Below are 24,945 nucleotides of genomic sequence, written 5' to 3' on the forward strand. Positions count from 1 at the left end.
AGCATCTGTGTTTCTGATCAGCCAGAGTGTGGGTTCAGATCCTGGTCTTGACACTTGTGTTCTTCAGCCGCGCCACGCATCTGGAACTCTCTACCACTTAATCTTTGGTCTTGTCTTTGTACTGCAAAATTCAAGTCTCTTCTCAAAACTTATCTTATGTCACAGGTTTTCAATGACTAATTTTGTTGTGTCAGTTTTTCTTTGTGTTGTGTTTTATTTTTTTTTTATTTTTTTTTTTTTACTGCGCCTTGAACACCCAGCAGGGTGGATATGTGCGCATTACAAGTCTTATTATTATTATTATTATTATTATTACTATTATTATTATTATTATTATTATTATTGGTATTATTATTATTATTAAGCAAGACACTTAACCATTGCTTCGTCCTTCGGATGGGAAGTAAAGCAGTTGGTACCGTGTGTTGTGTTTGCAAGTAAAAGAACCAGGTTTCTGGTAGTGGCTGCTGAATGCGCTATTGTCAGCCATTAGAGTGCTTCATAAATGGGTCTCAGAATTCCAAACATAGCTCTGTTTCAATAAATCAGTTGACAAACAAATAGTGAGTGCTTTGGTATGCCACTGGGTGTGTGATAAAGCGCTACATAAGAACCCAGTATTATTATTATTATTCACCCTCATCAATCATGTGTTATATTTTTACTCTGCAGGAGAGTTTGCATGGACGGAAAGTGAGTTGCATCAAATATCTAGCTAATGTAGCAGTACCTGAAGGTAGGCTCGGTATCAGTGATCTCTACAAAGCATTCTGACTGATACCATTAAATAACTAAAAACTCCTTCCAAATCCTTACCCTGGTTGTTACTGATTTTAATGTGTTCAGTATTATGAAGCTAAAGAATCTAAGAAGACAAGAATTAACTATGAATAGTAAGCTTGTGGGTACAACCACGTGTAAATCTCTTTTGTAGTAGTGTTGACTCTGGAAAGAGCCAGTGTGGTATGCTCTACTCATCTTCAGGAGAAAAGCCAACACTCCAAAGGAGATTTCACACATGGTTGTTCCCGCAAGTTGACTTTTGTTAGTTAATTCTTTTCTTATTTTTAGTAACATGCAAAGCTTCAAAGACCACTTTCTTATAATAGTAATATAATAATAATAATAATATCGAAGTCTTATATAGCGCACATATCTACCAAACAAGGTACTCAAGACGCTGAGTATATACAAACTTTCAGAAAGATAGGTTATTGCAGTGATGAGTTCTGAGACCCAATTATTTAGCACCTTATAAGGTGATACAGCGCATATAGCAGCCACAGCCAGGAACACCGGGGCGAACCCCTTCTCTTTTCGATAAGTGCTCTGAGTTCTTTTACATGCAATGCAAGGACGAAACAATGGTTAAGTGTCTTGCTTAAGGACACTAGTGTCGTGGCTGGGGATTCGAACCCACACTCTGCTAATCAGAAACACCAGAGTTTGAATTCGGTGCTCTTAACCGTTCGGCCACGACTCTTCCACTTAAAAAATAACAGACTGTAAGCAAATCTGTTTTCTTGTTTCTTGAAGGTGAATGTGCATTGGTTGCCTCAGGAAGTGAAGACAATGCTGTGAATATTTCTCTTGTCATCTGTATCCTTTTAAATTCAAATAATTTTTAAAATCCAATCAAAAAGGCAAGAGCAGGACTTGAACCTGTGACCTTCAGATTAACATGCCGGTGCTCTACCAACTGAGCTATCTAGTAATGTTGGCGGCCTTCCTATTTTGTCAATGTCTTTGTTCGGGGGGTGCCATTCAGAAGCCATTAAATCTGTTACTGCTGTGTAGCCAGGGAATCACACCCAAGTTTACAATACAACTAGGGAAGCGGCATTGGTGGATGAAACTTTTTATTTAAAATATCTTGACTTTTTAATTCAATTTTTGGTTTGATGATACCCAAGCCTATACATTCGTATGGACTGTAAAAGGGGTAACCCTGTTTCAGCCCTAGGAGTAGGTGGCAACGGCCTCTGGAATAAAATAATTGTAGCCCACACCATGAAGTGGCCTTGCGGCCTTGTGTGTCTGGCGACTTGCATAAAATAAAAAAATCAACAACAAAAATCATTGTTTTCAAACATCTACATTCAAAAACCTTGTAAAGTTTTCCTCAGCAAGCACCTTGTAGTTCCTCCAAGTAACCCTTCAACGATTCACGTCTTACATCGTCTAAACGTTCACATTTCCAGCGTACGCTGTCTTGCCACGTGTCCCTCTTCATATGAGGTCATGGACCAAGGAGAGGTCACAGGAGGTCATGACCCAGGTCAAAGGTTACTGTTGTTCTCAGTTGGAGGGAGGCGAACCATACAGTGTTGGAGAGTGCGAATCCCTACAGAGTGCTTCGTGAAGGATCAGGTTGGTCAGGATTTGCATATGTCAGAATTCATATATAATTGTTTAAAATTCCCTTTGCCTTTAACCTCTGCTGATGGTATACTTAATTTTTTGGTTGCCCAGGTTGTACACTCCTCATGGAGCTGATAAAGATTAAAGGAATATTATTGGCCCAATGATCATGGGTCGATTTCACAAAGGTAGTCCTAACTTAGAACTAGTCCTAGGACTCTTTAGGGAGTTCTGAAAAACTTAAGACTAGTCCTAAGTCAGGACAAGTTTAACCCCTCCTAACTCGAGACAAGACTAGTCTAAACTCTTTGTGAAATCCACCCCTGTACCCAATTTCATAGAGCTGCTAAGCACAAAAATATGCCAAGCATGAAATTTTTGTCTTCATAAAAACAGGTTTTCCAACCAAATTTCCATGTGGTTTTCAGGATAAGCCAACAACAGCTGAATACCAGTAACAGGCAATATCCATCAAATGGAAATTTTGTTGGTAATCCTGTTTTTATCAAGGAAGAAATTTCATGCTAAGCCAATTTTAGTGCTTAGCAGCTCTATGAAATCCACCCCAGGGTACTAATGTATAGCCTGTTGAGACGGGTATTGTGAAATGCGCTGTATAAGAGCTTGATATTATTATTGTTATTTATAGGATTTGAGGCATTGCATGGTGAGGTATCAATATATATTTGGTTTGCGGTAACACCATGTGTGTATCTACTTGCCAGGTACTAATAAAGCAAGACAGTTCTCTAAGAAGAAAGTCTACCTTGCAAGTAGATAATACACACATGGGCCTAATTTCATAGAGCTGCTTAGCACACAAATTTGCTTAGCATGAAATTTCTGCCTCAATAAAAACAGGATTACCAACCAAACGTCCACGTGGTTTTCAGAATAATCGAACAACAGCTGAATACCAGTAACATGCAGTATGCAACAAATGGAAATCTGGTTGGTAATCTTGTTTTTATCAAGGAAGAAATTTCATGCTAAGCAAATTTTTGTGCTTAGCAGCTCTATGAAATTGGGCCATGGTGTTACCGCAAACCAAATATATATTATTATTATTATTATTAATTGCAACTTCAGATTCACAAGTGGATGAAATCAGCTTGCACAGTTGAGCATCTCGCTTCCTATGGAAACACGGACAATGTCAAACAACGCCGTTGGCTCAAGAAACACGGTCGGCCAACAGATGCAGAGACACGATTTATGTCAGTTTGTGTGTGGAAGGAAAGTGAGGTTGGACTCCCAAAGACTGACGGCAGAAAGATTGACTGTTTGTTAGGCGTGGGAGGATCGGATGCTGTTATTAGGTAAAATTTGTGGATCTTAATATTACAAAGATATGTGATTTTGTAGAAATAGTTTCTCCAAGTTTAATGAACATATTCAACAAGGGAAACTGACTGAGTAAATTTAATAAAATTTGGGGTTTGAAAAGATTTTTTACATCCAACATAAAACATCTGTCAAATGCAAGGGAAACTGACTGTGTAAGTTTTTTAATAATTGTGGGCTGAACAAAGAACAATTGATGGTACCCAAGCCTACAATGGTTTTGAAGGCAGTGGACACTATTGGTAATTACTCAAAATATTTATTAGTATAAAACCTTACTTGGTAACGAGTTATGGGGAGCTATTGATAGTATAAAACATTATGAGAAACGGCTCCCTCTGAAGTAATGTAGTTTTTGAGAAAGAAGTACTTTTCCACGAATTTGATTGCGAGACCTCAGAATTACATTTTGAGGTCTCGAAATCAAGCATCTGAAAGCACACAACTTGGTGTGACAGGGGTGGGTTTTTTTCATTATTATCCCGCAACTCCGACGACCAATTGAGCTCAAATTTTCGCAGGTTTGTTATTTTATGCATATGTTTAGATACACTAAGTGAGAAGACTGGTCTTTGACAATTACCAATAGTGTCCAGTGTCTTTAAGAAATTTCTTTAAATTTGCCATTTAGTTTTATACTATTGGAAATTTATCAAATATATTTCAATTTATCTTTATCGCCTCAGATTTATGTATTTTTCTTTTTTTCACAGTTGTACAAACCTTTGTACAAAAGTTAAGTAAATGTATATTGAAGTGAAAAGTACTTAAAAAAATGATTTTTTAAAATTATTTTATTGCAATTTTTTCTGTTGCAGGGTGTTTACCTTCAGTGAGGATTCCAAAGTGCTGAGTCCACTCCTCTCAACAGACTGCCATCAAGGTTGTCTTCTTACCACAGTCGGCATTGTACATCGCTGCCCATGGGGCACTGTCCCCATACTCCTTACTGCAGGAACCAATGGGAAGATTGCTTTGTGGGATATTCAGAAAGCAATCAAGGAATGTGGTAAAGATGTCAGAAGGGAGCGTTTGAGCAACGAGGATGGAGGATTTTCAAATAATGAAACCAAAATGGATTCAGATGTTTGTTTGTTGTCGGAAGCTTCCATCAGTAACCGTGGTGACACCATGGAAACGAAAATATCACCAAGCCAGGAAGGGGTTCCAAATTCACAAAACTTTGAGACAAACGAAAAGTCACAGTCGGTGCCATCAACTCTGGATGGATCTAGCGACCTTCAAGAGGAGTGTGATGCATTATGGGATAGGGATGAGGACATTGGTAGACTTTTACTCTCGGTGTCGGCACATCAATCAGGGGTCAATGCACTTTGTATCACTAAAATTGATGGTGAGTACCTCGTTCGATTTTATAATCTTATGTTTAGTACTTCAAAAGCTAGAAGTGAATATATGTCCCCAACAAACCAACATTCAGGTCTAAAAAATGTCGAACGTTATCTTAATTCAGACTTTATACATCAGCCATGTTTTAAAAAAAAATAAAACATTCTCCATTTGTGAAGAAATTTTTCCTGTGCCCGAAAGAAGGTTAGAGTCTCAACGTCGTTCTTCCAGTAATACAAAGTACTTTTTCCAATAACAAAAGACCGTAAGTCTCCTGACAACAAAAATGTAGCATTACTGTTACACTTTAGTTGCTAGAATTAACCCCAAAAAGATGTTTTCCTATTCCCATACAAAATTTATTCTTCCTATGATGACTAATGAATGGCAGAAATCGATCAAACTTTCATGCTGGGTTACCTCAGTGACATTACAGGCTGCTCTGTGAATGAGAAAACCAGCTGTCAATTTCACCAAACCCTTTAACCTAAGATTAATTTTAGGACTTAGGGCGAGTTAAGTTTCATATAACTAGACGTTAGGGCGTATTAAACCCATCCTAATTATCTCGACATAGGATTAAAGGCCCAGTCACACTGGCCTCGATAACGAGAACGTAAACTAGAATGTTAACAATGCCCGCCTCGATTGGTTGAATGAGCGTGGGTGTATTCTGCGTGGAGCATTTCAACCAATAGAATGTGTGCTCTTTACGTCGTGATCATTATCGTTTTAGTTATCGCTGCAGTGTGACTTGTCCTTAATCCCAGCGTTTCGTGAAAATCAAATGCATTATTTGATGGTTTTTGTAATGTCTTGAGTTCCACAAGAGCTGTTGCTTCGATGCTTGCTTGGTTTATTGTGTCTTGCTTAATTAATGCACATATAGATATATACTGATCAATGGTCTACTGTGTCAAGGGTACAATCACTGTATGGGGTGGTGGTCTCTATATGCAATATTCAGAAGTAGGATCATAATATCGGAATGTTCGAAACACTTGTCTATAGATTTGGGTAGCTCTATCAGCGTAGTGTGTAGTGCAATGATACTTCAGTTTTAATCTCTCCTTCTTTTCAGATGATCATTATATCATGGTTAGTGGAGGTGATGATAATGCTATTCATCTTGCCTTGATATCAGTATCGTCCAGTCAATCAGATCAACTCATCACATTAAGATTAGAAAGTTCCTACACTGTCAGTCAGTCGCATGCTGCTCAGGTCACAGGTATGTATTATTAAGGGATGAAGCCAAAGGCTAGGGCCATTATTGCAAGGCCACGACCCTGGAAGGTTTTAAAGGGCCATCTGAGAACGAGTCACTACTCTTTTATTCCCATTAATAAATGCCTTTTTGGTTAAAAGAAGTACTAAAGTAGGAAACTCTGTAAAAACTTATCTGTTTTCCGACGTCTTTGAGCTCTGTACGATTGGTGCACATTTATGAGACAGTTTTCGAATATGCATTCGTGCGTGTAGTAATGCATCCTCGTATCAATGGGCTTAAATGGCGCGGTGAGATGAATCACCCTGGGGAACGAGGTTGTGCGCTAACACGCACAAATGCTATCCGAAAATAACCAGTTATAAACAGCTCAGCTGGTCATTATCAACCGTTTAAACACCCCCAAGTGACGCGCTCTCCCAAGTGAAACTGTCTGGGGTACTGACCAGCAATCCACCCTATCATACTGACCATCTTCTATCCTCACCACTTTACTCTTTTTGGTTTCCTAGCCAGTAGCCACCCAATTGTTTATAAATGGGTAACTTTGATTTCAACAACTAAATGTACATTATTCTGCCTAAAAACCATATTTTTCTAATTTGTCTTGCATTATTTTTAATGAAGTATGAGATTTTTAAATTGTAATGATACTAATAGCTGTTGAAGTCATATCCAACAATGACTAGGGAATTCCGCGCTTATGTCAAGCTCATGTCATGGGTTAAAGCCATTATACACCTTTGGTAATCAGTATTGTCCAAGTCCCTCACTTCGTGTATCACAACTTATATATAAAATAACAAACCTGTGAAAATCTAGGCTCAATCGGTCATCAGAGTCGGGAGAAAATAACAGGAAATAAACCCACCCTTGTTTCCGCATGTTTCGCCGTGTCATGACATGTGTTTAAAATAAATCCGTAATTCTCGATATCGAGAATTGATATTGTTTTAATGTTTTCTCAAAAAGTAAAGCATTTCATGGAATAATATTTCATTAGAAGTCTTTCACCATTACCTTCTGTAAACCCTATAAGTTATTTGTAAATCTGTGAACTTTTTTTCTCTTTTCTGTACCGAAAGGGTCCAATGGCTTTAAAGCCAAGTCACACTGGCCCCGATAACGAGAACAAAAACGATAGTGATAAAAATGCACACCCTCGATTGGTTGAATGAGCGTGGGAGTATTCTGCGTGGAGCATCCGAACCAATCGAGGGCGTGCATTTTTATCGTTTTTGTTTTGCGTTCTTGTTATTGAGGCCTGTGTGACTTGGCCTTTAGCAGAGAATTTTTAAATGATGCTAAGCATTCTTCGCTGAATCGCTTACACCGTAAGCAGAGAATGGTGATTACAAGCACAGATTTCAGCAAAGCCATGAAATTGGTCCCATTAGTTTTACAATTACCAGCATTTCTTATCAGAGTTAATAATAATAATAATAATAATAATAATAATAATAATAATAATAATGGCCTCTTGTAGAGCGCTCAGGTCTGTCAAGCATGACGCTAATGGCGCTGTACAAGCAAAAATTTATACAAATACAAAACAAAATAAAGTACAATATATCTATACAACAATGACACTATGAGTTGTTAACCAGCAATTCATCCAGTATTTTTTATGATCTTTTCAACAGGTCTGTGTTTTATTGATCGATTTACAGCCGTTTCTTCTTCGATTGACCAGAGAATGATCGTATGGAGGGTTGATCTCACAGCCAACGACACCCCCACTTTTGAGGTAACCCTGAAGTCCGATAATACTTTATAACAAAAATTAAAGTTTGTGTTGCAAATATTTACTATCTGCTGTTTTCCTATTGGCACCCCCGAACAAAGATATTGACAAAATAGGGACACCGCCAGTATAGGGCTAGATATCTCAGTTGGTAGAGCGCCGGCACGTTAATCCGGAGGTCGTTGGTTCGAATCCCACTCTAGTCAATTCTTTGTTCAACCCCAAAATCGTTTTCCTATTGTGCAAGGAAGTTTGTGTTCTTTGTATAGGGGCCTGTATGCTTTGTTTTTTGAAAGGGCAAGGGCACCAGGGGCCGATTTTCACAAAGATCTAAATTGATCGTAACTGCAAATCAATCGTAGTTGCTTAGTAAAGTGTGATGTCACAATACAAATCACTCTGGTGATACTGAAAATTTGTGTTGCGATGAATTTTGTTGCTTTGTGAAATTGGCCCCAGGGTATTTTCTCCTTGGTATAGAGCACCATAATGCGGAATTGCAAATTTTCACTGGAGCATTTCAAAGGCACCAAGGCAGGGGGTTGCCTCTGGTGCCTTCAATGCACATTTTAAAGTATAGTGGGATAGAGTTTCAATATTAACGAGACAAATATTATGTTAAGGAGAATGGAGGAGAAAAATAATAATAATACATGTACACGGGTTTTATATAGCGTTCTTTCACGGGGTGTCTCAAAGCACTTCCGACATTATTACCCCTGGTCACTGGGCCTTAAATCATTCCTTAAACCATCTCAGCTCCCTGGGGAGTATACATATACGTATAAAGAGTACATTGTATTCACGAACCTAAACTTAAGAGTCTATGCTCTGACTTCAACCATTTCCCCTATTGGTTATGTAACAATTTCAATGAATGTGACTTAAACAACACTAGTTAGTCTATCTAATTTTTTATACGTTGTCAAACGACGGCTGGTCACATTTTATAAATTATTTTACAAAGTATATTGGCATTCTATAGTGCTTGGAACATTATCCAGTACAACGCCAGTTTGCTCAGCTTACAATCAATTATTTTTTCAAAACTGAAAAAAAGTTTTAGTAAATTGAAAGAGAACATATTTTCAGCTACATGTTTTGTTGCACTTCATGCTATCTTTCAGTTTGGAAAGACCATAATTTTCAAGTTGAACTATTTACTTCAGTTTTTAAGAAATCTACACTCTACTGTAGATCATGTTGTGAATCTACACTTAAAGGAACACGTTGCCCTGGATTGGTCGAGTTGGTCTTTGAAAAGTGTTTGTAACCGTCTGTTAAAAATGTAAATGGGTAGAAAGATGTTGTAAAAGTAGAATACAATGATCAACACGTTTATTCCCCCTTGGCCCTGTGAGTGACCAGAAGAGGGGCCTATTTCTGGTCACTCAAAGTCCCTTTGGGGAATAGACGTACTCTAGTTACTTCAATGCCAGTCAGTATGTGTATTTTGGTGAATGATCCCTTATTTTCTTCAGCAGAGTGAAAAATCTAAGCATTGAATATTTTCAGGTAATGCAGATCTGCAGCTCGTTTATCATGATAGCTGATTGCTGTGATATGACCCTCTTCACATTAAGGTAAATTTCACAAGCCTTTCCAGGGCTTGAATCTTAGAAGAAAAGAGGTTGATAGTATAAAACATTTTGAGAAACAGCTCCCTCTGAATTGACATAGTTTTTGAGAAAGAAGTATTTTTCCACGAATTTGATTTCGAATTTGACCTCAAGTTTAGAAGTTGAGGTCTCGAATTCAAGCATCAGAAAGCAAACAACTTCATTATTATCTCACAACTTCGACGACTGATTGAGCTCAAATTTTCACAGGTTTGTTATTTTATGCCTATGTTATGAGATACATCAAGTGAGAAGACTAGTCTTTGACAATTACCAATAGTGTACCAAATCGCCCAAGCCAGACGAGCCATCCTCCCATCAAAATACAGGACACAAGGCTAATCAAACTCAGACACTCGATAATCAGCCTGTTTTCTTACTGGTCAATTTTGTTTATTGTTTAGACCATTTTAATAGTATATTTTTCAATAAAAGTTAATATTTTAAATTGGTATGATAAAATTGATTATACACAAAATAATTGTCTGTCAAAAAGATGTAAGACTAAACTCTCAATTCAAAGTTAATGTTTTCAAATAATATGATAGGATTAACTAACTATATTAAATAACTGTCCAGCAAAAACTATAAGGCTAAAGCCATCTGTTTCTTCAGTCTGTCTATTTGGCTCAAATTTCTTGTTTTGGCATTAGGCTTTACTCGGTGTAGATCACAAAAACTCACACTGTGCAGTGGTGCAACAGTTATCTGAATCCAAACTGTCACAACTAAAGTTTATTGGTAATGACAATGATCGTGGCCCAATTTCATTTAAAGACACTGGACACTATTGGTGATTGTCAAAGACCAGTCTTCTCACTTGGTGTATCTCAACATATACATAAAATAACAAACCTGTGAAAATTTGAGCTCAATCGGTCAAGGAAGTTGCGAGATAATAATGAAAGAAAAAACACCCTTGTCACACGAAATTGGGTGCTTTTAGATGCTTGATTTCGAGACCTCAAATTCTAAACTTGAGGTCTGGAAATCAAATTCGTGGAAAAATACTTCTTTCTCGAAAACTACGTCACTTCAGAGGGAGCCGTTTCTCACTGTGTTTTATACCATCAACCTCTCCCCTTTACTCATTACCAAGTAAAGTTTTATGCTAATAGTTATTTTGAGTAATTACCAATAGTGTCCACTGCCTTTAAACCTCCGTTTCTACATTTAGTGCAATATATTCAACCATATTTTTAGCTCAATTGTGTATTTATGAAAGTTTCTACAATTAGGTTTCTCCTTTCAAACAAACAAACTAGACAATTGGACAGAACATCAATGTTTTTAAACAATCTTCACCAAAATCTAAGATTGAATTGAAAACAACTTTTCTTGTTTCTCCAGGGACGCTGACCAATGTATTGCAGTGTGTGGCCAGGGAGTACAGGTGCTACGCCTGAAGGAGCATTAAAAGTCCGGTCAACTCAACATGCTTTGAATCAAGTCTGTTTCTATGGCAACTCTCAAGTAAAATACATACATAACCTATGTTTTTTATGTTAATTTTATCTTCCCAGGAGTTTGGGGCAGTGAGACTTAAGTTTTTGTATATAAAGGAGCTAGTCTTTTTTATGATGAAGGAGACGTGTTTCCACAGGAAATTTTACTGACTGAGTAATGCTTTTTAAAGAATTCGGGTACTTTTTCAAAATGTCCACAGATTTACATTAAGCTTACTGGGTTTGAAGATAATGATAGTGGAAAGCTTCCCTTCAAATATTACTAACTTAGGTTGTGTAGTTTTTGAAAAAATGAGTAAAACAAGTCACAAAATAATGTTCGTCTCAGGAAGATGACAATTATTTTAGCATGTAAAATCCCATTAACCAGTTATGATATTATACCAAAACCATTGCATAACTGGTTAATACGTTTTTACATGCTAAAAATGAGATGAAAATTATTTGTTTTACTCATTTCTCAAAAACTACAGCACCTCAGTAAGTAAAATTTCAAGGGAAGCTTTCTACTATCATAATCTGTGGACATTGTGTTTTGTGTTAGGTACATAAACAAAAAAGTACATAGACCCTTTAAACTGAAAACTTTTTAAACTACAAATAAATTCAAAGTGAAATATTTCTCAAAATGTTTTATACTATTGATGGTCGATGTAGGCTTCTAACCAAAAGTTGAATGCCCTTAATTTTAAGAGTGATTGCCAAACAAATACCTTCCCTTTAAAAGATAATGTTTTGGATTATTTCTAAATATTGTAACACTATTCCATTTTCCATTTCCATTTATTATTTTCACAGGTAAAAAATCCAAGTACAGACAATAAGAACAGTAAAGAAAACAAAAACATCAATTCTCTAATGCTGGAAAGAAATGCTTATTGTGGAATTCAGTGAAGAAAGTTTATATGATCTAGTGCCAAAGATAAGAGAGTACTTAGAGCCATTAGACACTTTCGGTAAACAGTATTGTCCAAAGGCCCACACTTCATGTATCACAACTTATATATAAAATAACAAACCTGTGAAAATTTAGGCTCAATCGGTCATCGGAGTCAGGAGAAAATAATGGGAAAACCCACCCTTGTTTCCGCATGTTCGCCGTGTCATGACATGTGTTTAAAATAAATCCGTAATTCTCGATATCGAGAATTTATAATTGTTTTAATGTTATCTCAAAAACTAAAGCATTTCATGGAATAATATTTCAAGAGAAGTCTTTCACCATTACCTTCTGTAAACCATGTAAGTTATTTGTAAATCTGTAAACTGTTTTTTTTTTTTTTTTTCTGTTCCGAAAGTGTCCAATGGCTTTAAAACATAAAGTAACAAAATATTTTGATAAATTACGCAGATGAGTGTTTAAAGGCACTGTACACTTTTGGTAATTATCAAAGACCATGGGTGGATTTCTCAAAGAATTAAGACTATTCTTATCTCGAATTTAGGACTACCCTTATGTTTTTAATATCTCCTAGGACTAGTCCTAAGTTAGGAATAGTCTTAACTCTTTGTGAAATCGACCCCAGTATTCTCAATTGGCCAAGGAAGTTGCAAGAGAATAATAAAAGAAACAAACGCCATTGTTGCACAAATTTGTGTGCAATCTGATGCCTGAAAAAAGGCTTCAGGCCTGAAATCTTTTAATATTTGAGTGAGAAATTACCTTTCGCAGAAACTGTGTTACTTCAGAGAGAGACATTTCTCACAATGTTTTTTACTATCAACATCTCTCCATTCCTCGCTTTTATGCTAACAATAACTTTGAGTAATTACCAATAGTGTCCAGTGCCTTTAATATATTCTTAAATCTGTAATTAATCTGTATCCAATTTGACAACCGAAGGAATGAATTCCTGGAGGCTGATTGCATTATACAGTGTAGTCTTTCTACATATAATTTGACAACTGCAACAATTTTATATTTCGTCCGTTGGGAATGGATCAAAGGCATTTGACACGTTTGGTAATTACTCAAAATATATATTAGCATAGAAACTTACTTGGTAACGAGCTGCTGATAGTATATAACATTATGTGAGAAGTGACTCCCTCTTAGGTCTTTTCCCACTAAAATGTTTGAATTTGAAAAGACTTGGTCGAAAGCCTTTTTTCGGTGTTTTTCTTAGGGGGCCTTAGATCCATCAGAAGGCACTTTTTCCTCCCTTTTTCCTGACTTCCTCTTGTTTTTAATCTCAGTTTTAACGTTCTAAAGTGAGAAATACTATACAAAATATCAAAATGTGAAGTTACAGTTGCATTCCTGCTTCATGTATGAGGCCTTAAATTGCAAAGTAGGCTCTTTATTCAATTTTGCTGATTTTAAAGCCATTGGACCCTTTCGGTTCAGAAAAAAAAAAAAAAATTCACAGATTTACAAATAACTTACATGGTTTAGAGATGGCAATAGTGAAAGACTTCTCTTGAAATATTATTCCATGAAATGCTTTACTTTTTGAGAAAACAGCAAAACAATAGAAATTCTCGTTAACGAGAATTACAGATTTATTTTAAACACATGTCATGACACGGCGAAACGCGCAGAAACAAGGGTGGGTTTTTCCGTTGTTTTCTCCTGACTCCGATGACCGATTGAGCCTAAATTTTCACAGGTTTGTTATTTGATATAGAAGTTGTGGTACACAAAGTGTGGGCCTTGGACAACACTGTTTACCGAAAGGGTCCAGTGGCTTTAAGTGTTTCTGCAGACATTTCTGCTTTAGAGAAAGGGTTATTAATACTTAGGGCATGAAGAGTGTATTATGGACCTACACCATATATAAGTCAGCCCCTGTACTTTAAAATGTTCATACCTTTTCCAAGGACCAAATATCATGCCTGCATCTTTAAAGGCACTGTACACGTTTGGTAATTGTCAAAGACAAGTGTTCTCACTTGGTGTATCCCATCATAAGCATAAAATAACAAGCCTGTGAAAATTTGGGCTCAGTTGGTCATCGAAGTTGTGAGAAAATGATGAAAGAAAAAACACCCTTGTCGCACAAATTTGTGTGCTTTCAAATGCTTGATTTCGAGACCTCAAATTCTAAAACTGATGTCTCAAAATCAAATTCGATGAAAAGTACTTCTTTCTCGAAAACTATGTCACTTCAGAGGGAGCCGATTCTCACAATGTTTTATACTATCATCTTCTCCCCATTACTCATTACCAATTAAGGTTTTGTGTAATAATTATTTTGAGTTTTTACCAATAGTGTCAACTGCCTTTAATGGAGAGCTGTTGATAGTATAAAACATTCTGAGAAACGGCTCCCTTTGAATTTCTCACTAAAACATTTTTCCAAGGACCAAATATTATGCCTTCCTCTTTAGCATGCTGAAGCAAAACCAATCACTTAGGTGCTAACTAAATCTCACAAATGTAACTTTTTCAGATAATTAAGTCTAATTAAAAATCCTCAATTATTTTGTACATTTCTTCAGCAAATATTACTGTATAATTTTAACAGGAATCTGGATGTGAAATAAAATAGTTATTTACAAACAAAAATATATTTGTATAAAAGTGCTGCCTTGAAAAGAACGTGCTTTAATATGTGAGTGATGATTTGTTTTTCTTAAAAGTTCTGCACTACAGGGTTTATAAGTAAAAAATATTTTTAAAATCTATTATACAAGAATCGGGCAAAGTAAACATAAAAATGAGAAAGTATATATTTAACAGAGTAACCACTTGCCCTATTTGGTCCGTAGTATTTTCCCAAACCATACCTAAACCCCTTCCCATCGGCCCATCCCTCCTAGAAAAGTATTACAAAACGAATTGTAAAAGTTAAACACCTTTTTCCTCTAGAACCTGTATCAACTTAAAGGAACACGTTGCCTTGGATCGGTCGAGTTGGTCTTTGAAAAGCGTTTGTAACCGTTTTTTATAAAATGCATATGGGTAGAAAGATGTTGTAAAAGTAGAATACAATGATCCACACAAACATACCTCGAAATTGCGTGGTTTTCCTTTTACCTCGTCGACTAATACGTCGGCCATTTATGGGGGTCAAAATTTTGACTCCCATAAATGGCCGACCATGTTAGTTCGCACAGTAGAAGGAAAACCACGCAATTTGGAGGCAAACTTGTGTGGATCATTGTATTCTACTTTTAAAACATCTTTCCAACCATATGCATTTTATAAAAAACGGTTACAAACGCTTTTGTTTTGACCAACTCGTCCGATCCAAGGCAACGTGTTCCTTTAAGCTGAAAAGGTTGAAAGGAACACGTTGCCTTGGGTCGGACGAGTTGGTCTATAAAAAGCGTTTGTACCGTTTGTTATAAAATGTATATAGTTGGAAAGATGTTTTAAAAGTAGAATATAATGATCCACACAAGTATCACTCAAAATTGCACGGTTTTCCTTTTACATCGCGAACTAACACGGTCGGCCATTATGGGAGTCAACAATTTGACTCCTATAAATGGCCGACTGTGTTAGCCGACGAGGTAAAAAGAAAACCACGCAATTTCGAGGCATATTTGTGTAGATCATTGTATTCTACTTTTACAACATCTTTCTACCCATATGTATTTTATCACAAACGGTTACAGGACGCTTTTCAAAGACCAACTCGACCGATCCAAGGCAACGTGTTCCTTTAAGTTTGCTGGATTTTTGCAGTACATTCACATTGCTCGAAATAAAGGGTTTTATTTTCCACAAATGTGGCGCCCGTTTCGTTGAATAACAGCTAATTTTTTGTCGATGCCGAAACCGAGGTAAAATCTTAGGTCGCATAAGTGTGCGTTTTTTATATTATATTCTAGGGGGGGGGGGCACTATTGCTTCTGGCCCCAATGAGTTTCATACTGTAGTTTCCAAGTGTTCTTATTTTTTGTTTAAAGATAATCTGACCCAAGTATGAAAACAAATTCATCATGCCAGCGTATAGATTATTTAAGACATTCTTTCAAACATCGAAACTAATCACATCGAAAGACACCAAACTTGATATTTTACTAGGGTAATTTTGAATAAAAAATTCATAGAAGCAAGTCTCAATAAAAATGTAACATTATTTTTGTCATAATAATATGGTTGCAAATTTATGATTATAAGTGTTTTTGAAGGCTTTACCTCGCATCAATGTTCATCAAAAACATTGGCCTTGCATCGTAACGGAAGCTTGTTGTAAATAATGAGTGATGGAATGAATAAAAGTCGCATCAGCTCAGCAATATCCAATTGTCTGTTGGCAAGAGCTAATGTTCCATTGATATAATAAGCTTAAAAAGGTTAGCTGTCAAGGGCGGGAAAATGAGCTATGTATTGAAATTAATCAATCCTTTGTTTGATTCGCCCACGCATGGGCGGCCAAGGGCGCCCCTGGAAGTGGTTTCGAGGGGGAAAACAGAGCAAAGAGGTAAAAACATTGTGAACGTCTGGGTGTCATACAAACCTCGTCAATAGAGGGCGCTGTAGAACCCACTTTTTTTTGGGGGGGGGGGCAAGACCATAGAGCTATATAATAAGACCTTTTATATAGCTCTATGGGCAAGATATACAACTTTTTTTTTTTTTTTTTTTTTTTTTTGCGCGGTATATTCGATTACATCACCACGCTCTGTGGTGGGGGCGGGGACAATATTGAGGGAGGTGATTTTTACTGATTTGTCTAATTATACAGTTCACTTTTCCGCAAAAAGTGCTGTTGTTGGTTAATTTTAGGCCCGAGTAAAACATGTCATGAGTCATGTTACTTTTTAAAAAGATAAATTTTGTCACTTGAAAACCCCATGCAAAACCATGAAACATGCATCTTTTCCTCATCCATATATAGATATTTTTTTATTGGCGGCATCTTTTCCTTATTCCATAGCGACGTGGGACTCTTCAACATAACAAAATCACTCGATAATTTCCTTCTTCGTTTCCTTGTAACATGGTTGTATTTATTCCCTTTCTAGTAGACACACATTGTTAATCTAATTCCCGGCGTTGTGGGTATAAACCATACGGTCACACACCCCATCATTCCCGCGCGCCCTGCACAGAGTAAAACCCATTTTACCCCATGATTTGACCAATACAGAGTATCAGTGTTGTGGTGTGTACAAAATGTGTTGCTAGGGAACCATATGATGGCTTTTAAGAAATCGTGATTGGATAAAAAATAATTAATCATCACGATGACGTAGTACTCTGCCCTGAATAAAATTTGATAGATTGGATATAACTTTAAAGATGTCAACAAACAGCCGCCGTGCCTTTGTTTTTTTGTAGGATGCGCGTTCGCGTGAAACACGCGTGTCTGTGGGCTGACTGTCTGGTCCAGAACAACATGCACTGAAGGTGCATTCTAGAGCTGCGTGTGTTTTTATCATACGCATCCATCCCATCGCGCCGTCGTACACATTGTACATGTACGTGCAATTTATACACACGCATTTATGTCAGCATCCTTTTTCGCACAACACAGAGAACTCAGGCTCTCGACACATACACGCCACAAATGAAGGTTATTTTCCGGAATTCCAGCGTTTCACCGGTATGGTTTCAAGCAGTCACCAGGTACAGTACACATATGCATTTTAGTAGAGCATTCGATTCGTTACGGTGTTTGACATGTTGACAACCCGTTCAATTCTCGGACTAAAATGACACTGAAAACCATTTGGGAGCTGCAACCGTATCGTGGGAAGTGTCTGTGTGGTGCTATGTCGTAAAATATCGTCTGCTCGTTAACGAGAGTCAGGAGAGAGAATTTCTTCACAAGTCAGATTATTCTGACTGCTTGACAATCACAACTAAATCATGCTCTCCGATTTCACTTATAGGCTGGCTAGTGGTATTATCATAGTTTATAGAATTCCGGCTTTGACTTTGTAGGAAACTGGAGAGGAAAAAGTGTAGCAATAATGTCGGAAAAGAAGGATATATGCCGTGAGGATGTCGAGAAATACTTGGAAGTCCACCATGAAATTGCTCAGGAGATCTTCGCCGCGAAGGCGACCCCAGAGCTTGTTGATGGTTGGCTTTCCAAACATGCAGTTGGGCATGTTGGAAAGAGTATGTCCAGCCACGAAATCGGCTCTTGGCCTGATGTTTCTGCCTGTGCATCAAGCTCAGACAAGCACAAAATGCTGCATTCACTACGGAAAAGTTTTGCAGGTGCTAGTGGGAGTTTGCGGAGCCTGTTGTCACCAAGGAAGAGGAAAGTGGTCAGGAGAAACAAATCTGCACTACGCCAGCTGGACGAGAAAGATTTGTTTATGGAACTGATTAGAGACATAGCGGATGAACTTGACCTGAACACACTTAGCCATAAAATTCTCATGAATGTAAGCATCTTGACGAATGGAGATCGATGCAGTCTGTTTCTAGCCCGAGGAAATCGTGAGAATCGCTACTTGGTCTCGAAGCTGTTTGACGTGACGGAGAATTCAACAGTTGAAGATGCTCTTCATACTGAGGCAGATGAAATCCACATACCATGGGGTCAGGGCATTGCAGGTCACGTGGCACAAACCAAGGAAACCATCAACATCAAAAATGCATATGAGGTTAGTTTAATAATTAAAGCCATTGGACACTTTTGGTAAACAGTATTATCCAAGGCCCACACTTCGTGTATCACAACTTAAATATAAAATAACAAACCTGTGAAAATTTAGGCTCAATCGGTCATCTGAGTCCGGAGAAAATAACGGGAAAATCCACACTTGTTTCCGCATGTTTCGCCGTGTCATGACATGTGTTTAAAATAAATCTGTAACTCTTGATATCGAGAATTGATATTGTTTTAATGTTTTCTCAAAAAGTAAAGCATTTCATGGAATAATATTTCAAGACAATTTTTTCACCATTACCTTCTGTAATCCCTGCAAGTTATTTGTAAATCTGTGAACTTTTTTTTTTTTCTGTTCCGAAAGTGTCCAATGGCTTTAAATAGTATATTTTTTTTTCCCCCTCCCAACATTTATTTAATCTGCCAGGTATCCTGATGCTGCAACTTAAAGAAACTTAATTAAGTTAATGTTGTCGAGGCAACTGTCATTTTTATGAGCAGGACTTGATGAGTAAAGAAAACAGATATTAAAATTAAATTTACCTTTGCTTATTGAAAAAACATTTTGTTTTGCGTATTAAGTAGGCCTAAGTATAGCTTTGTTTTTGTTTTTGTTAGGTTTGAAAAAATTTAAAGTTGGAAACTGAAATAAATGAATACAAATAAATCAATGTCTTGCATTACTAAAAAAAAAAAAAATTCAGCATATTTTGTATTACTTGTGCCAAGTCCCAGCGTGAAGTCTACTTAAAAACATTTAATTTGATAAAAAATCAGGATACTTTAACTTTATTTTACACAATGCTCACTTTTCAATCTCGCCGAATGATTATGAAGTCCAACTCACTTGATCTCATTCACCCTAAAATTGACTAAGTACAATGTGGTTGTCAAGAATCCAAACCTATTTATTTATTTTGCAGTGACCAACAATCTATGTGGTTAAAGTTGTTGTTTTTACTTGTAGGTGGGTGTTCCCACCTACAAGTTTTAAAACAAATAAACAATGTCTGGAAAATATTGATTGACGAGCAGCTGTGAAGTTACCGTTATAGCTTTTGTATAGTGTGCTATTTAGCTGTCAGATTCTTGTATATGTTTTAAAGATAACTTGATCTGTTGCTTTGTGTTGCACACTTGACCTTCCTCAGTTTTTGCAGTGTGATCTTTAAGTATGTAACAAAGATAACATTATTCATACACCAATGCTTTTAGTACTTTTTTGTTAACCAACTGATAAAGCTGAAGCAGACCTTTACTTTAATCATACACATGTTCTTTTCTTTCTCTACATACCAACAATTGTTGAACTCATGTGAACTATTTAGTGAATTTATGAGGACAGGAAGTTGGAATAGTCTGAAATCCTTCCGTAGTCGTGTCATTAGAGTTGTAGTAAAACAAATTCCCAACATGTCAACGAGCCTTATGAATCTTAATGTATTAAGTTGTGTTTGTATTTGGTCGAAAACCAGTAAAACAAACAGATCAATCAAGAGCTGATGATAGCACTTTGTTTCTAAGAGTCAAAAATTTGAAACAATGGAAAAAACAGAACAGCTTTAGACTGTAAACATGTCAGACCATGTATTTGTTTTGACACTTCGTGACTAGACTGTGAATGGCTACCGAAATTATACTCCTTTGATTTCCTGTCCCTGTGAATTCACCTTTTAGTCTGATTAAAGGGACTGCGTACATGTAGGTTTATTTATAAGCAACATTTTAAAGAAAGATACAATAAAATTCCCATTGTCAGGACTGTATGCTTTGTTTTTGAAAAGGCAAGAGCATTCAAGTCATTTTCTCCTTGGGGAAGTTGTATTTTACTACTGAGAGCATTTCAAGGGCACCAAGGCAATGGCCAGGGGGCATGGAAGCAATCACCTGTGTTGCCTCTCTGAGTGAAGTACTACTCAGGCCTGCCATGTTAAATTTCCAGCTGAATACAGTGTCTAATTGCCGAGAAAACATAAAAAAAATCTGTCACATTTACGTTTTTTTTTCTTTCACAAGAACGATAGTTCCATCTAGTTTAAGGGAGCTGGAGGTGATGGTGGGTACCAACCGCTTCCTGGCCGCAGCATTTTCGCGAATGGACACCAACAAGAAATCCGACAATGTTTCATGCATGAATGGTTTCTCAGGTTCAAATTTTTTTTTGTGATAAAGTATCCAAACCATATTACTTTGAAGGGAATTCATTTCTCAAAATAGTTGACACTATCAACAGCTGCATTGCTTCTTACCAAGCATGCCAAGTCAGTTTTTATGGCCATTAACTTTTGGAGTTAAATTTGTGACCCAACCTTCAAGTTTTTAAAAACACACACCGACTCTTTTTTTATTTAATAGAAGTACCATGTTATTACTGAACTCTAACAAATGAATCTGACACTAAAAAACAACTTGAAATCACATTTAGTTTATAAATACTGGACTGGTTTAAACAACTTTAACAAAACAGGCTGGATGTCAAATATGCTTGGTATGCATGCCATGTTAGTTGTCTGTTTCATGTTGTATTACAAAAAACAATTTTTATTTAATGCAATACACATTTCAAAGTTTATAAAATAACAAGGTGTATAATGTACACTACTTGGCCTATTTAAACTGTATGAAAGTGACAAGAAATCATTTGAATTTTTACTTATAAAATAATGAAATAAAGAAAACCCAAAACCAACATACTTTTTAATAAGTGGAACACTACTCCTCGGTGGGATTTAAACAAATCGCCAAGGGGCTTGAGCTTGGCATGTGCCAAGCCCTGCTTTCCATTTCCATTCACTGATTGAATATCAGCATTCGGCATATCAATTGAAAGGATTTCATAAACCGCAGTAACCCGAGCGCTCAAAACTTAACTAAAAAATGGTTTCTTGCGTTAACAGGTGCTGGCAATGAAGCCGCCAGCCCTTCCTAAACCTGTCAGAAAGGGATTTTAAACCCTGACAATTTCTTAGTTTGATTTATTTGACAAACGATTTAGTATGTAAGGAAACAAAATCCTAGTTTGAGAATTATTAGCAGTTTTAATGAAAGACCACAGCAGTTGGATTATGTCAGGGTAGCTCATTAGGGAGTTGAACCTTGGTTCATGGGCCAGTAAAAGAGACTTTTATTAATTAATAAAATAATAACAATAACTGTCGTGTAATAGCCACCTAATAAGGTGCTTAAAGCGTGTAAAAAGAAAAATAGCATAAACATAGAAAGGATGAGCAGACAAGAGGAAAGAAGGAGCAGTAAGGTAGAAACAGGAAGCAAGGCCTACTGAAAAGCTGTTTGAAACAAATGAAATTTCATTCTGTCTTTATATATGTGTCTACAGTGCTACTATAATCCCGAGGGTGAGGGTCACTGATTCTAAAGGAACGGTCGAGGTTTTAATCAACCTGGCTAGCTGGATCAGTTGGCAATCCTGTCGAGCAAATTAACTTTTTCAATTTTCTTTACAATACCTAGGTGCTTTACTGGTGTGGGTAATCCTGTACATAGAATGACACACGTTTTTATGCTTTGTAAAGTCTAATCAATGTTCATGTACATGATTCAAACACGGAGAAAGGGAACAGTTTTATGAGTGATACTTGTCACCATATGATCTCTTTGGTCCAATTGTTGTAATATTACTCTCCAACTACCAGTAACAAATACTCTATTTGATTGGATCCGTTTTCAATCATTTTTATGATCAAACTTGTCTGGAAACAATTTCTGATATAATGTTTCCCCATTATTAACGTATATGTGAGATCTATCATGCACATCTTTTGCTGACAACAAAGTGTAGGTCCATTCAATTCGCATGACAGCAATAGATTGGCATCCATACATGCAACTGTGGTCCAATAGGTACAGTGTTTTCTCATTTTACCTTCGTTAGTTCTATAATGGATGTGATTGAAGACCATATTAATTTAATAATGAAAATGTAGCCACAAATGCACCAAGGAATTATGGTGTGATCACCATCAAAGGAAACGCAGTGAAAAGCCTACTGTCTCCATAGGACTGGAATTTACATTAAAAACACTCAGTGATGTGGCCATTCATTATCTAGTCTGTGGTGAAATTGTTGTTTGTGGATTCTCTTCCAGTAAGCCATTAATTAATCCTTCCTTGGTGTTATACATAGACCTCAGTCATGTTCCAGCTGTCAACTCCAAGCATAAGTCCTGTATTAAATTAAGAACAGACTACAATGTACACATTGTTGCATTGTTTAACGATTTTCCATGTATAGCAGAGCAGAATGCTACATACAATGCATCAGTTGCTACTCAAAATTCACCAATTTGCTTCTTAAAATGTTAGCATTTAGTGTTAAAAATAAACTAGTTCAGCCAATTTGCTACTTTAAATGTTAGCATTCAGTGTTAAAAATAAACTAGATCCAGCCTGAGTTTCTGGACGAAATCGTTCCCTGTTACATTGTAACATTTCTTTTAGGAGAATTACTTTTTTTTCCATTAATATAAAACATCAATATGATAGGGCACAGGGTTTTTATTTTCAGAGAGCAAGTTGCAGGTTCCCATTTTGTAAAAAAGAAAGAATTTGAGTGGAAATAATTTGTGAAAAGCAAGTACCTGTACACCACAAGAAGCGTTTATTTTATTTTAATTGTTTTATTTTATTAAAACAATTTTTTTTCTGGGGGGAGGCTTTTTTTGTTGTTGTGAGGATTAGGTTTAATTTTTTTCTCTGGAGCCGAATATCTCTGGATGTGAGCCCTTTTCAAATTAAACCAAGGCTAAAGCTTTGGATTTGGCTAAGGTAATAAATTAACATATTTTGAAAAGGTGTGCTTTCCTTTACTAGTTTTTAAGCACAGCTTAAGTCGAAGCTCAGATAGATGATGTGGTTGTGAAAAGTGCCATATAGTTGCATTGATTTCAAGATAGCGATAAAATGTGTAAACAACTATCTTTGCACTGTAAATGGAGAAGACAAAGCTTTGCTTTTAATGATATATCCAATGACACAGCTAACCATATTATCTGTATCAGTTTGTTTTTAAGCCGCTTACTCCAGGCACAGCAGTTTAATCTTGAGGATTAGGGATGCTTATTGACAACAGAAAAATTTGAATAATTACAATTTAGTACTTAGCACACCTGATAAAAAAAAAGAGTTACACAATATTACTATTCACTACGCAGTCAGTCATTAGGGTCAGTATACTGAGGTCAAGGGGAATAATTCATATAGGCTGGTATTTTTTGGATTTAGGTGCCTGCAATATTGTGCTATTAAACTAAGCATATAAGTCAGCATCTGAAAAGCGTAATTCCTACCTGGCTGGATTTATTTTTAGATTTGTAATGAATTTCCAACAATATCCGAACCAAATAAATGTATTTAAAGACAATGGACATTGGACACTATTGGTAATTTTCAAAGACCAGTCTTCTCACTTGGTGTATCTCAACATATACATAAAATAACAAAGCTGTGAAAATTTGAGCTCAATCGGTCATCGAAACTTGCGAGATAATAATGAAAGAAAAATAACCCTTGTTACACAAAGTTGTGTGCGTTTAAATGGTTGATTTCGAGACCTCAAGTTCTAAACTTGAGGTCTCGAAATCAAATTCGTGGAAAATTACTTCTTCCTTGAAAACTATGGCACTTCAGAAGGAGCCGTTTCTCACAATGTTTTATACCATCAACCTCTCCCCATTACTCGTCACCAAGAAAGGTTTTATGCCAATAACTATTTTGAGTAATTACCAATAGTATCCACTGCCTTTAAATGTTTTTGATTGATAAATTAAGGAAAAACATGTATTTAGTGCTTCTGAATAAATTGAGCAATAACAGTCGTTATAAAAACCAGGGTTTTCTTCAGATGTATTTCGACAGTTTATAGGGCCAAATGAGCGAAATGTGAGGTTATTAAAAGTATTTCTTTATTATTATTATTTTTATTATTATTACTATTATTACATATGTGTAGTTTATAATTACATTATATATTTTTGTTGGGAGATTTGGACTTCAGATCAAGTCCTAGAAAAATGATAAAGATGAAACCATTTTAGAATGGCCCATGAATTAGGGCTTTGAAATTGGGAAGATGGACACCAAGAGACAACAACATTCTAATATAAGGACCTCGTTTCAATTCAGCTTGCTCAGGCCAAATCTCCAAAATTAAAATTAAAATTGGGGAGAGAATCTGAATACCCTTAAAACTCTGAGCCTCCAGAGCAAACATTTACAACCAACCTGATTTGTTTCTTATGATCGTGCCTGCAGATCACATTCATTTGTCAACGTCATTTAAAATGCTGAGGTCATT

General features: G+C 36.5%; 2 protein-coding genes across 6 annotated transcripts in view; both read left to right on the top strand.

The window, feature by feature from the left end:
- LOC139940952 (tRNA (34-2'-O)-methyltransferase regulator WDR6-like) overlaps nucleotides 1–14,579 on the top strand; it is a 32,449-nt gene extending 17,870 nt beyond the window's left edge. Inside the window, exons 17-25 of the mRNA XM_071937357.1 lie at nucleotides 673–736; nucleotides 1,537–1,599; nucleotides 2,141–2,370; nucleotides 3,451–3,680; nucleotides 4,524–5,059; nucleotides 6,137–6,286; nucleotides 7,927–8,030; nucleotides 9,543–9,610; nucleotides 10,997–14,579. Coding sequence (XP_071793458.1) covers nucleotides 673–736; nucleotides 1,537–1,599; nucleotides 2,141–2,370; nucleotides 3,451–3,680; nucleotides 4,524–5,059; nucleotides 6,137–6,286; nucleotides 7,927–8,030; nucleotides 9,543–9,610; nucleotides 10,997–11,063 — 1,512 coding nt within the window. The 3' untranslated portion in view covers nucleotides 11,064–14,579. The remainder of the gene's footprint in view (nucleotides 1–672; nucleotides 737–1,536; nucleotides 1,600–2,140; nucleotides 2,371–3,450; nucleotides 3,681–4,523; nucleotides 5,060–6,136; nucleotides 6,287–7,926; nucleotides 8,031–9,542; nucleotides 9,611–10,996) is intronic.
- A 2,873-nt stretch (nucleotides 14,580–17,452) lies between these two features.
- The window catches only part of LOC139941150 (cGMP-specific 3',5'-cyclic phosphodiesterase-like), a 147,107-nt gene continuing 139,614 nt past the window's right edge, over nucleotides 17,453–24,945 (top strand). For 2 of the 5 annotated variants that reach the window (XM_071937600.1, XM_071937604.1), the window contains exon 1: nucleotides 17,454–18,627. In XM_071937600.1, the coding sequence (XP_071793701.1) occupies nucleotides 17,983–18,627 (645 nt within the window). In that variant the 5' untranslated portion in view covers nucleotides 17,454–17,982. Of the gene's footprint in view, nucleotides 18,628–24,945 lie in introns of all 5 variants that reach the window. The other 3 variants (XM_071937603.1, XM_071937605.1, XM_071937602.1) reach the window with 3 other exon arrangements.

Source organism: Asterias amurensis, chromosome 8 (genome assembly GCF_032118995.1).
Source record: "Asterias amurensis chromosome 8, ASM3211899v1".
Lineage (NCBI taxonomy): Eukaryota > Metazoa > Echinodermata > Asteroidea > Forcipulatida > Asteriidae > Asterias > Asterias amurensis.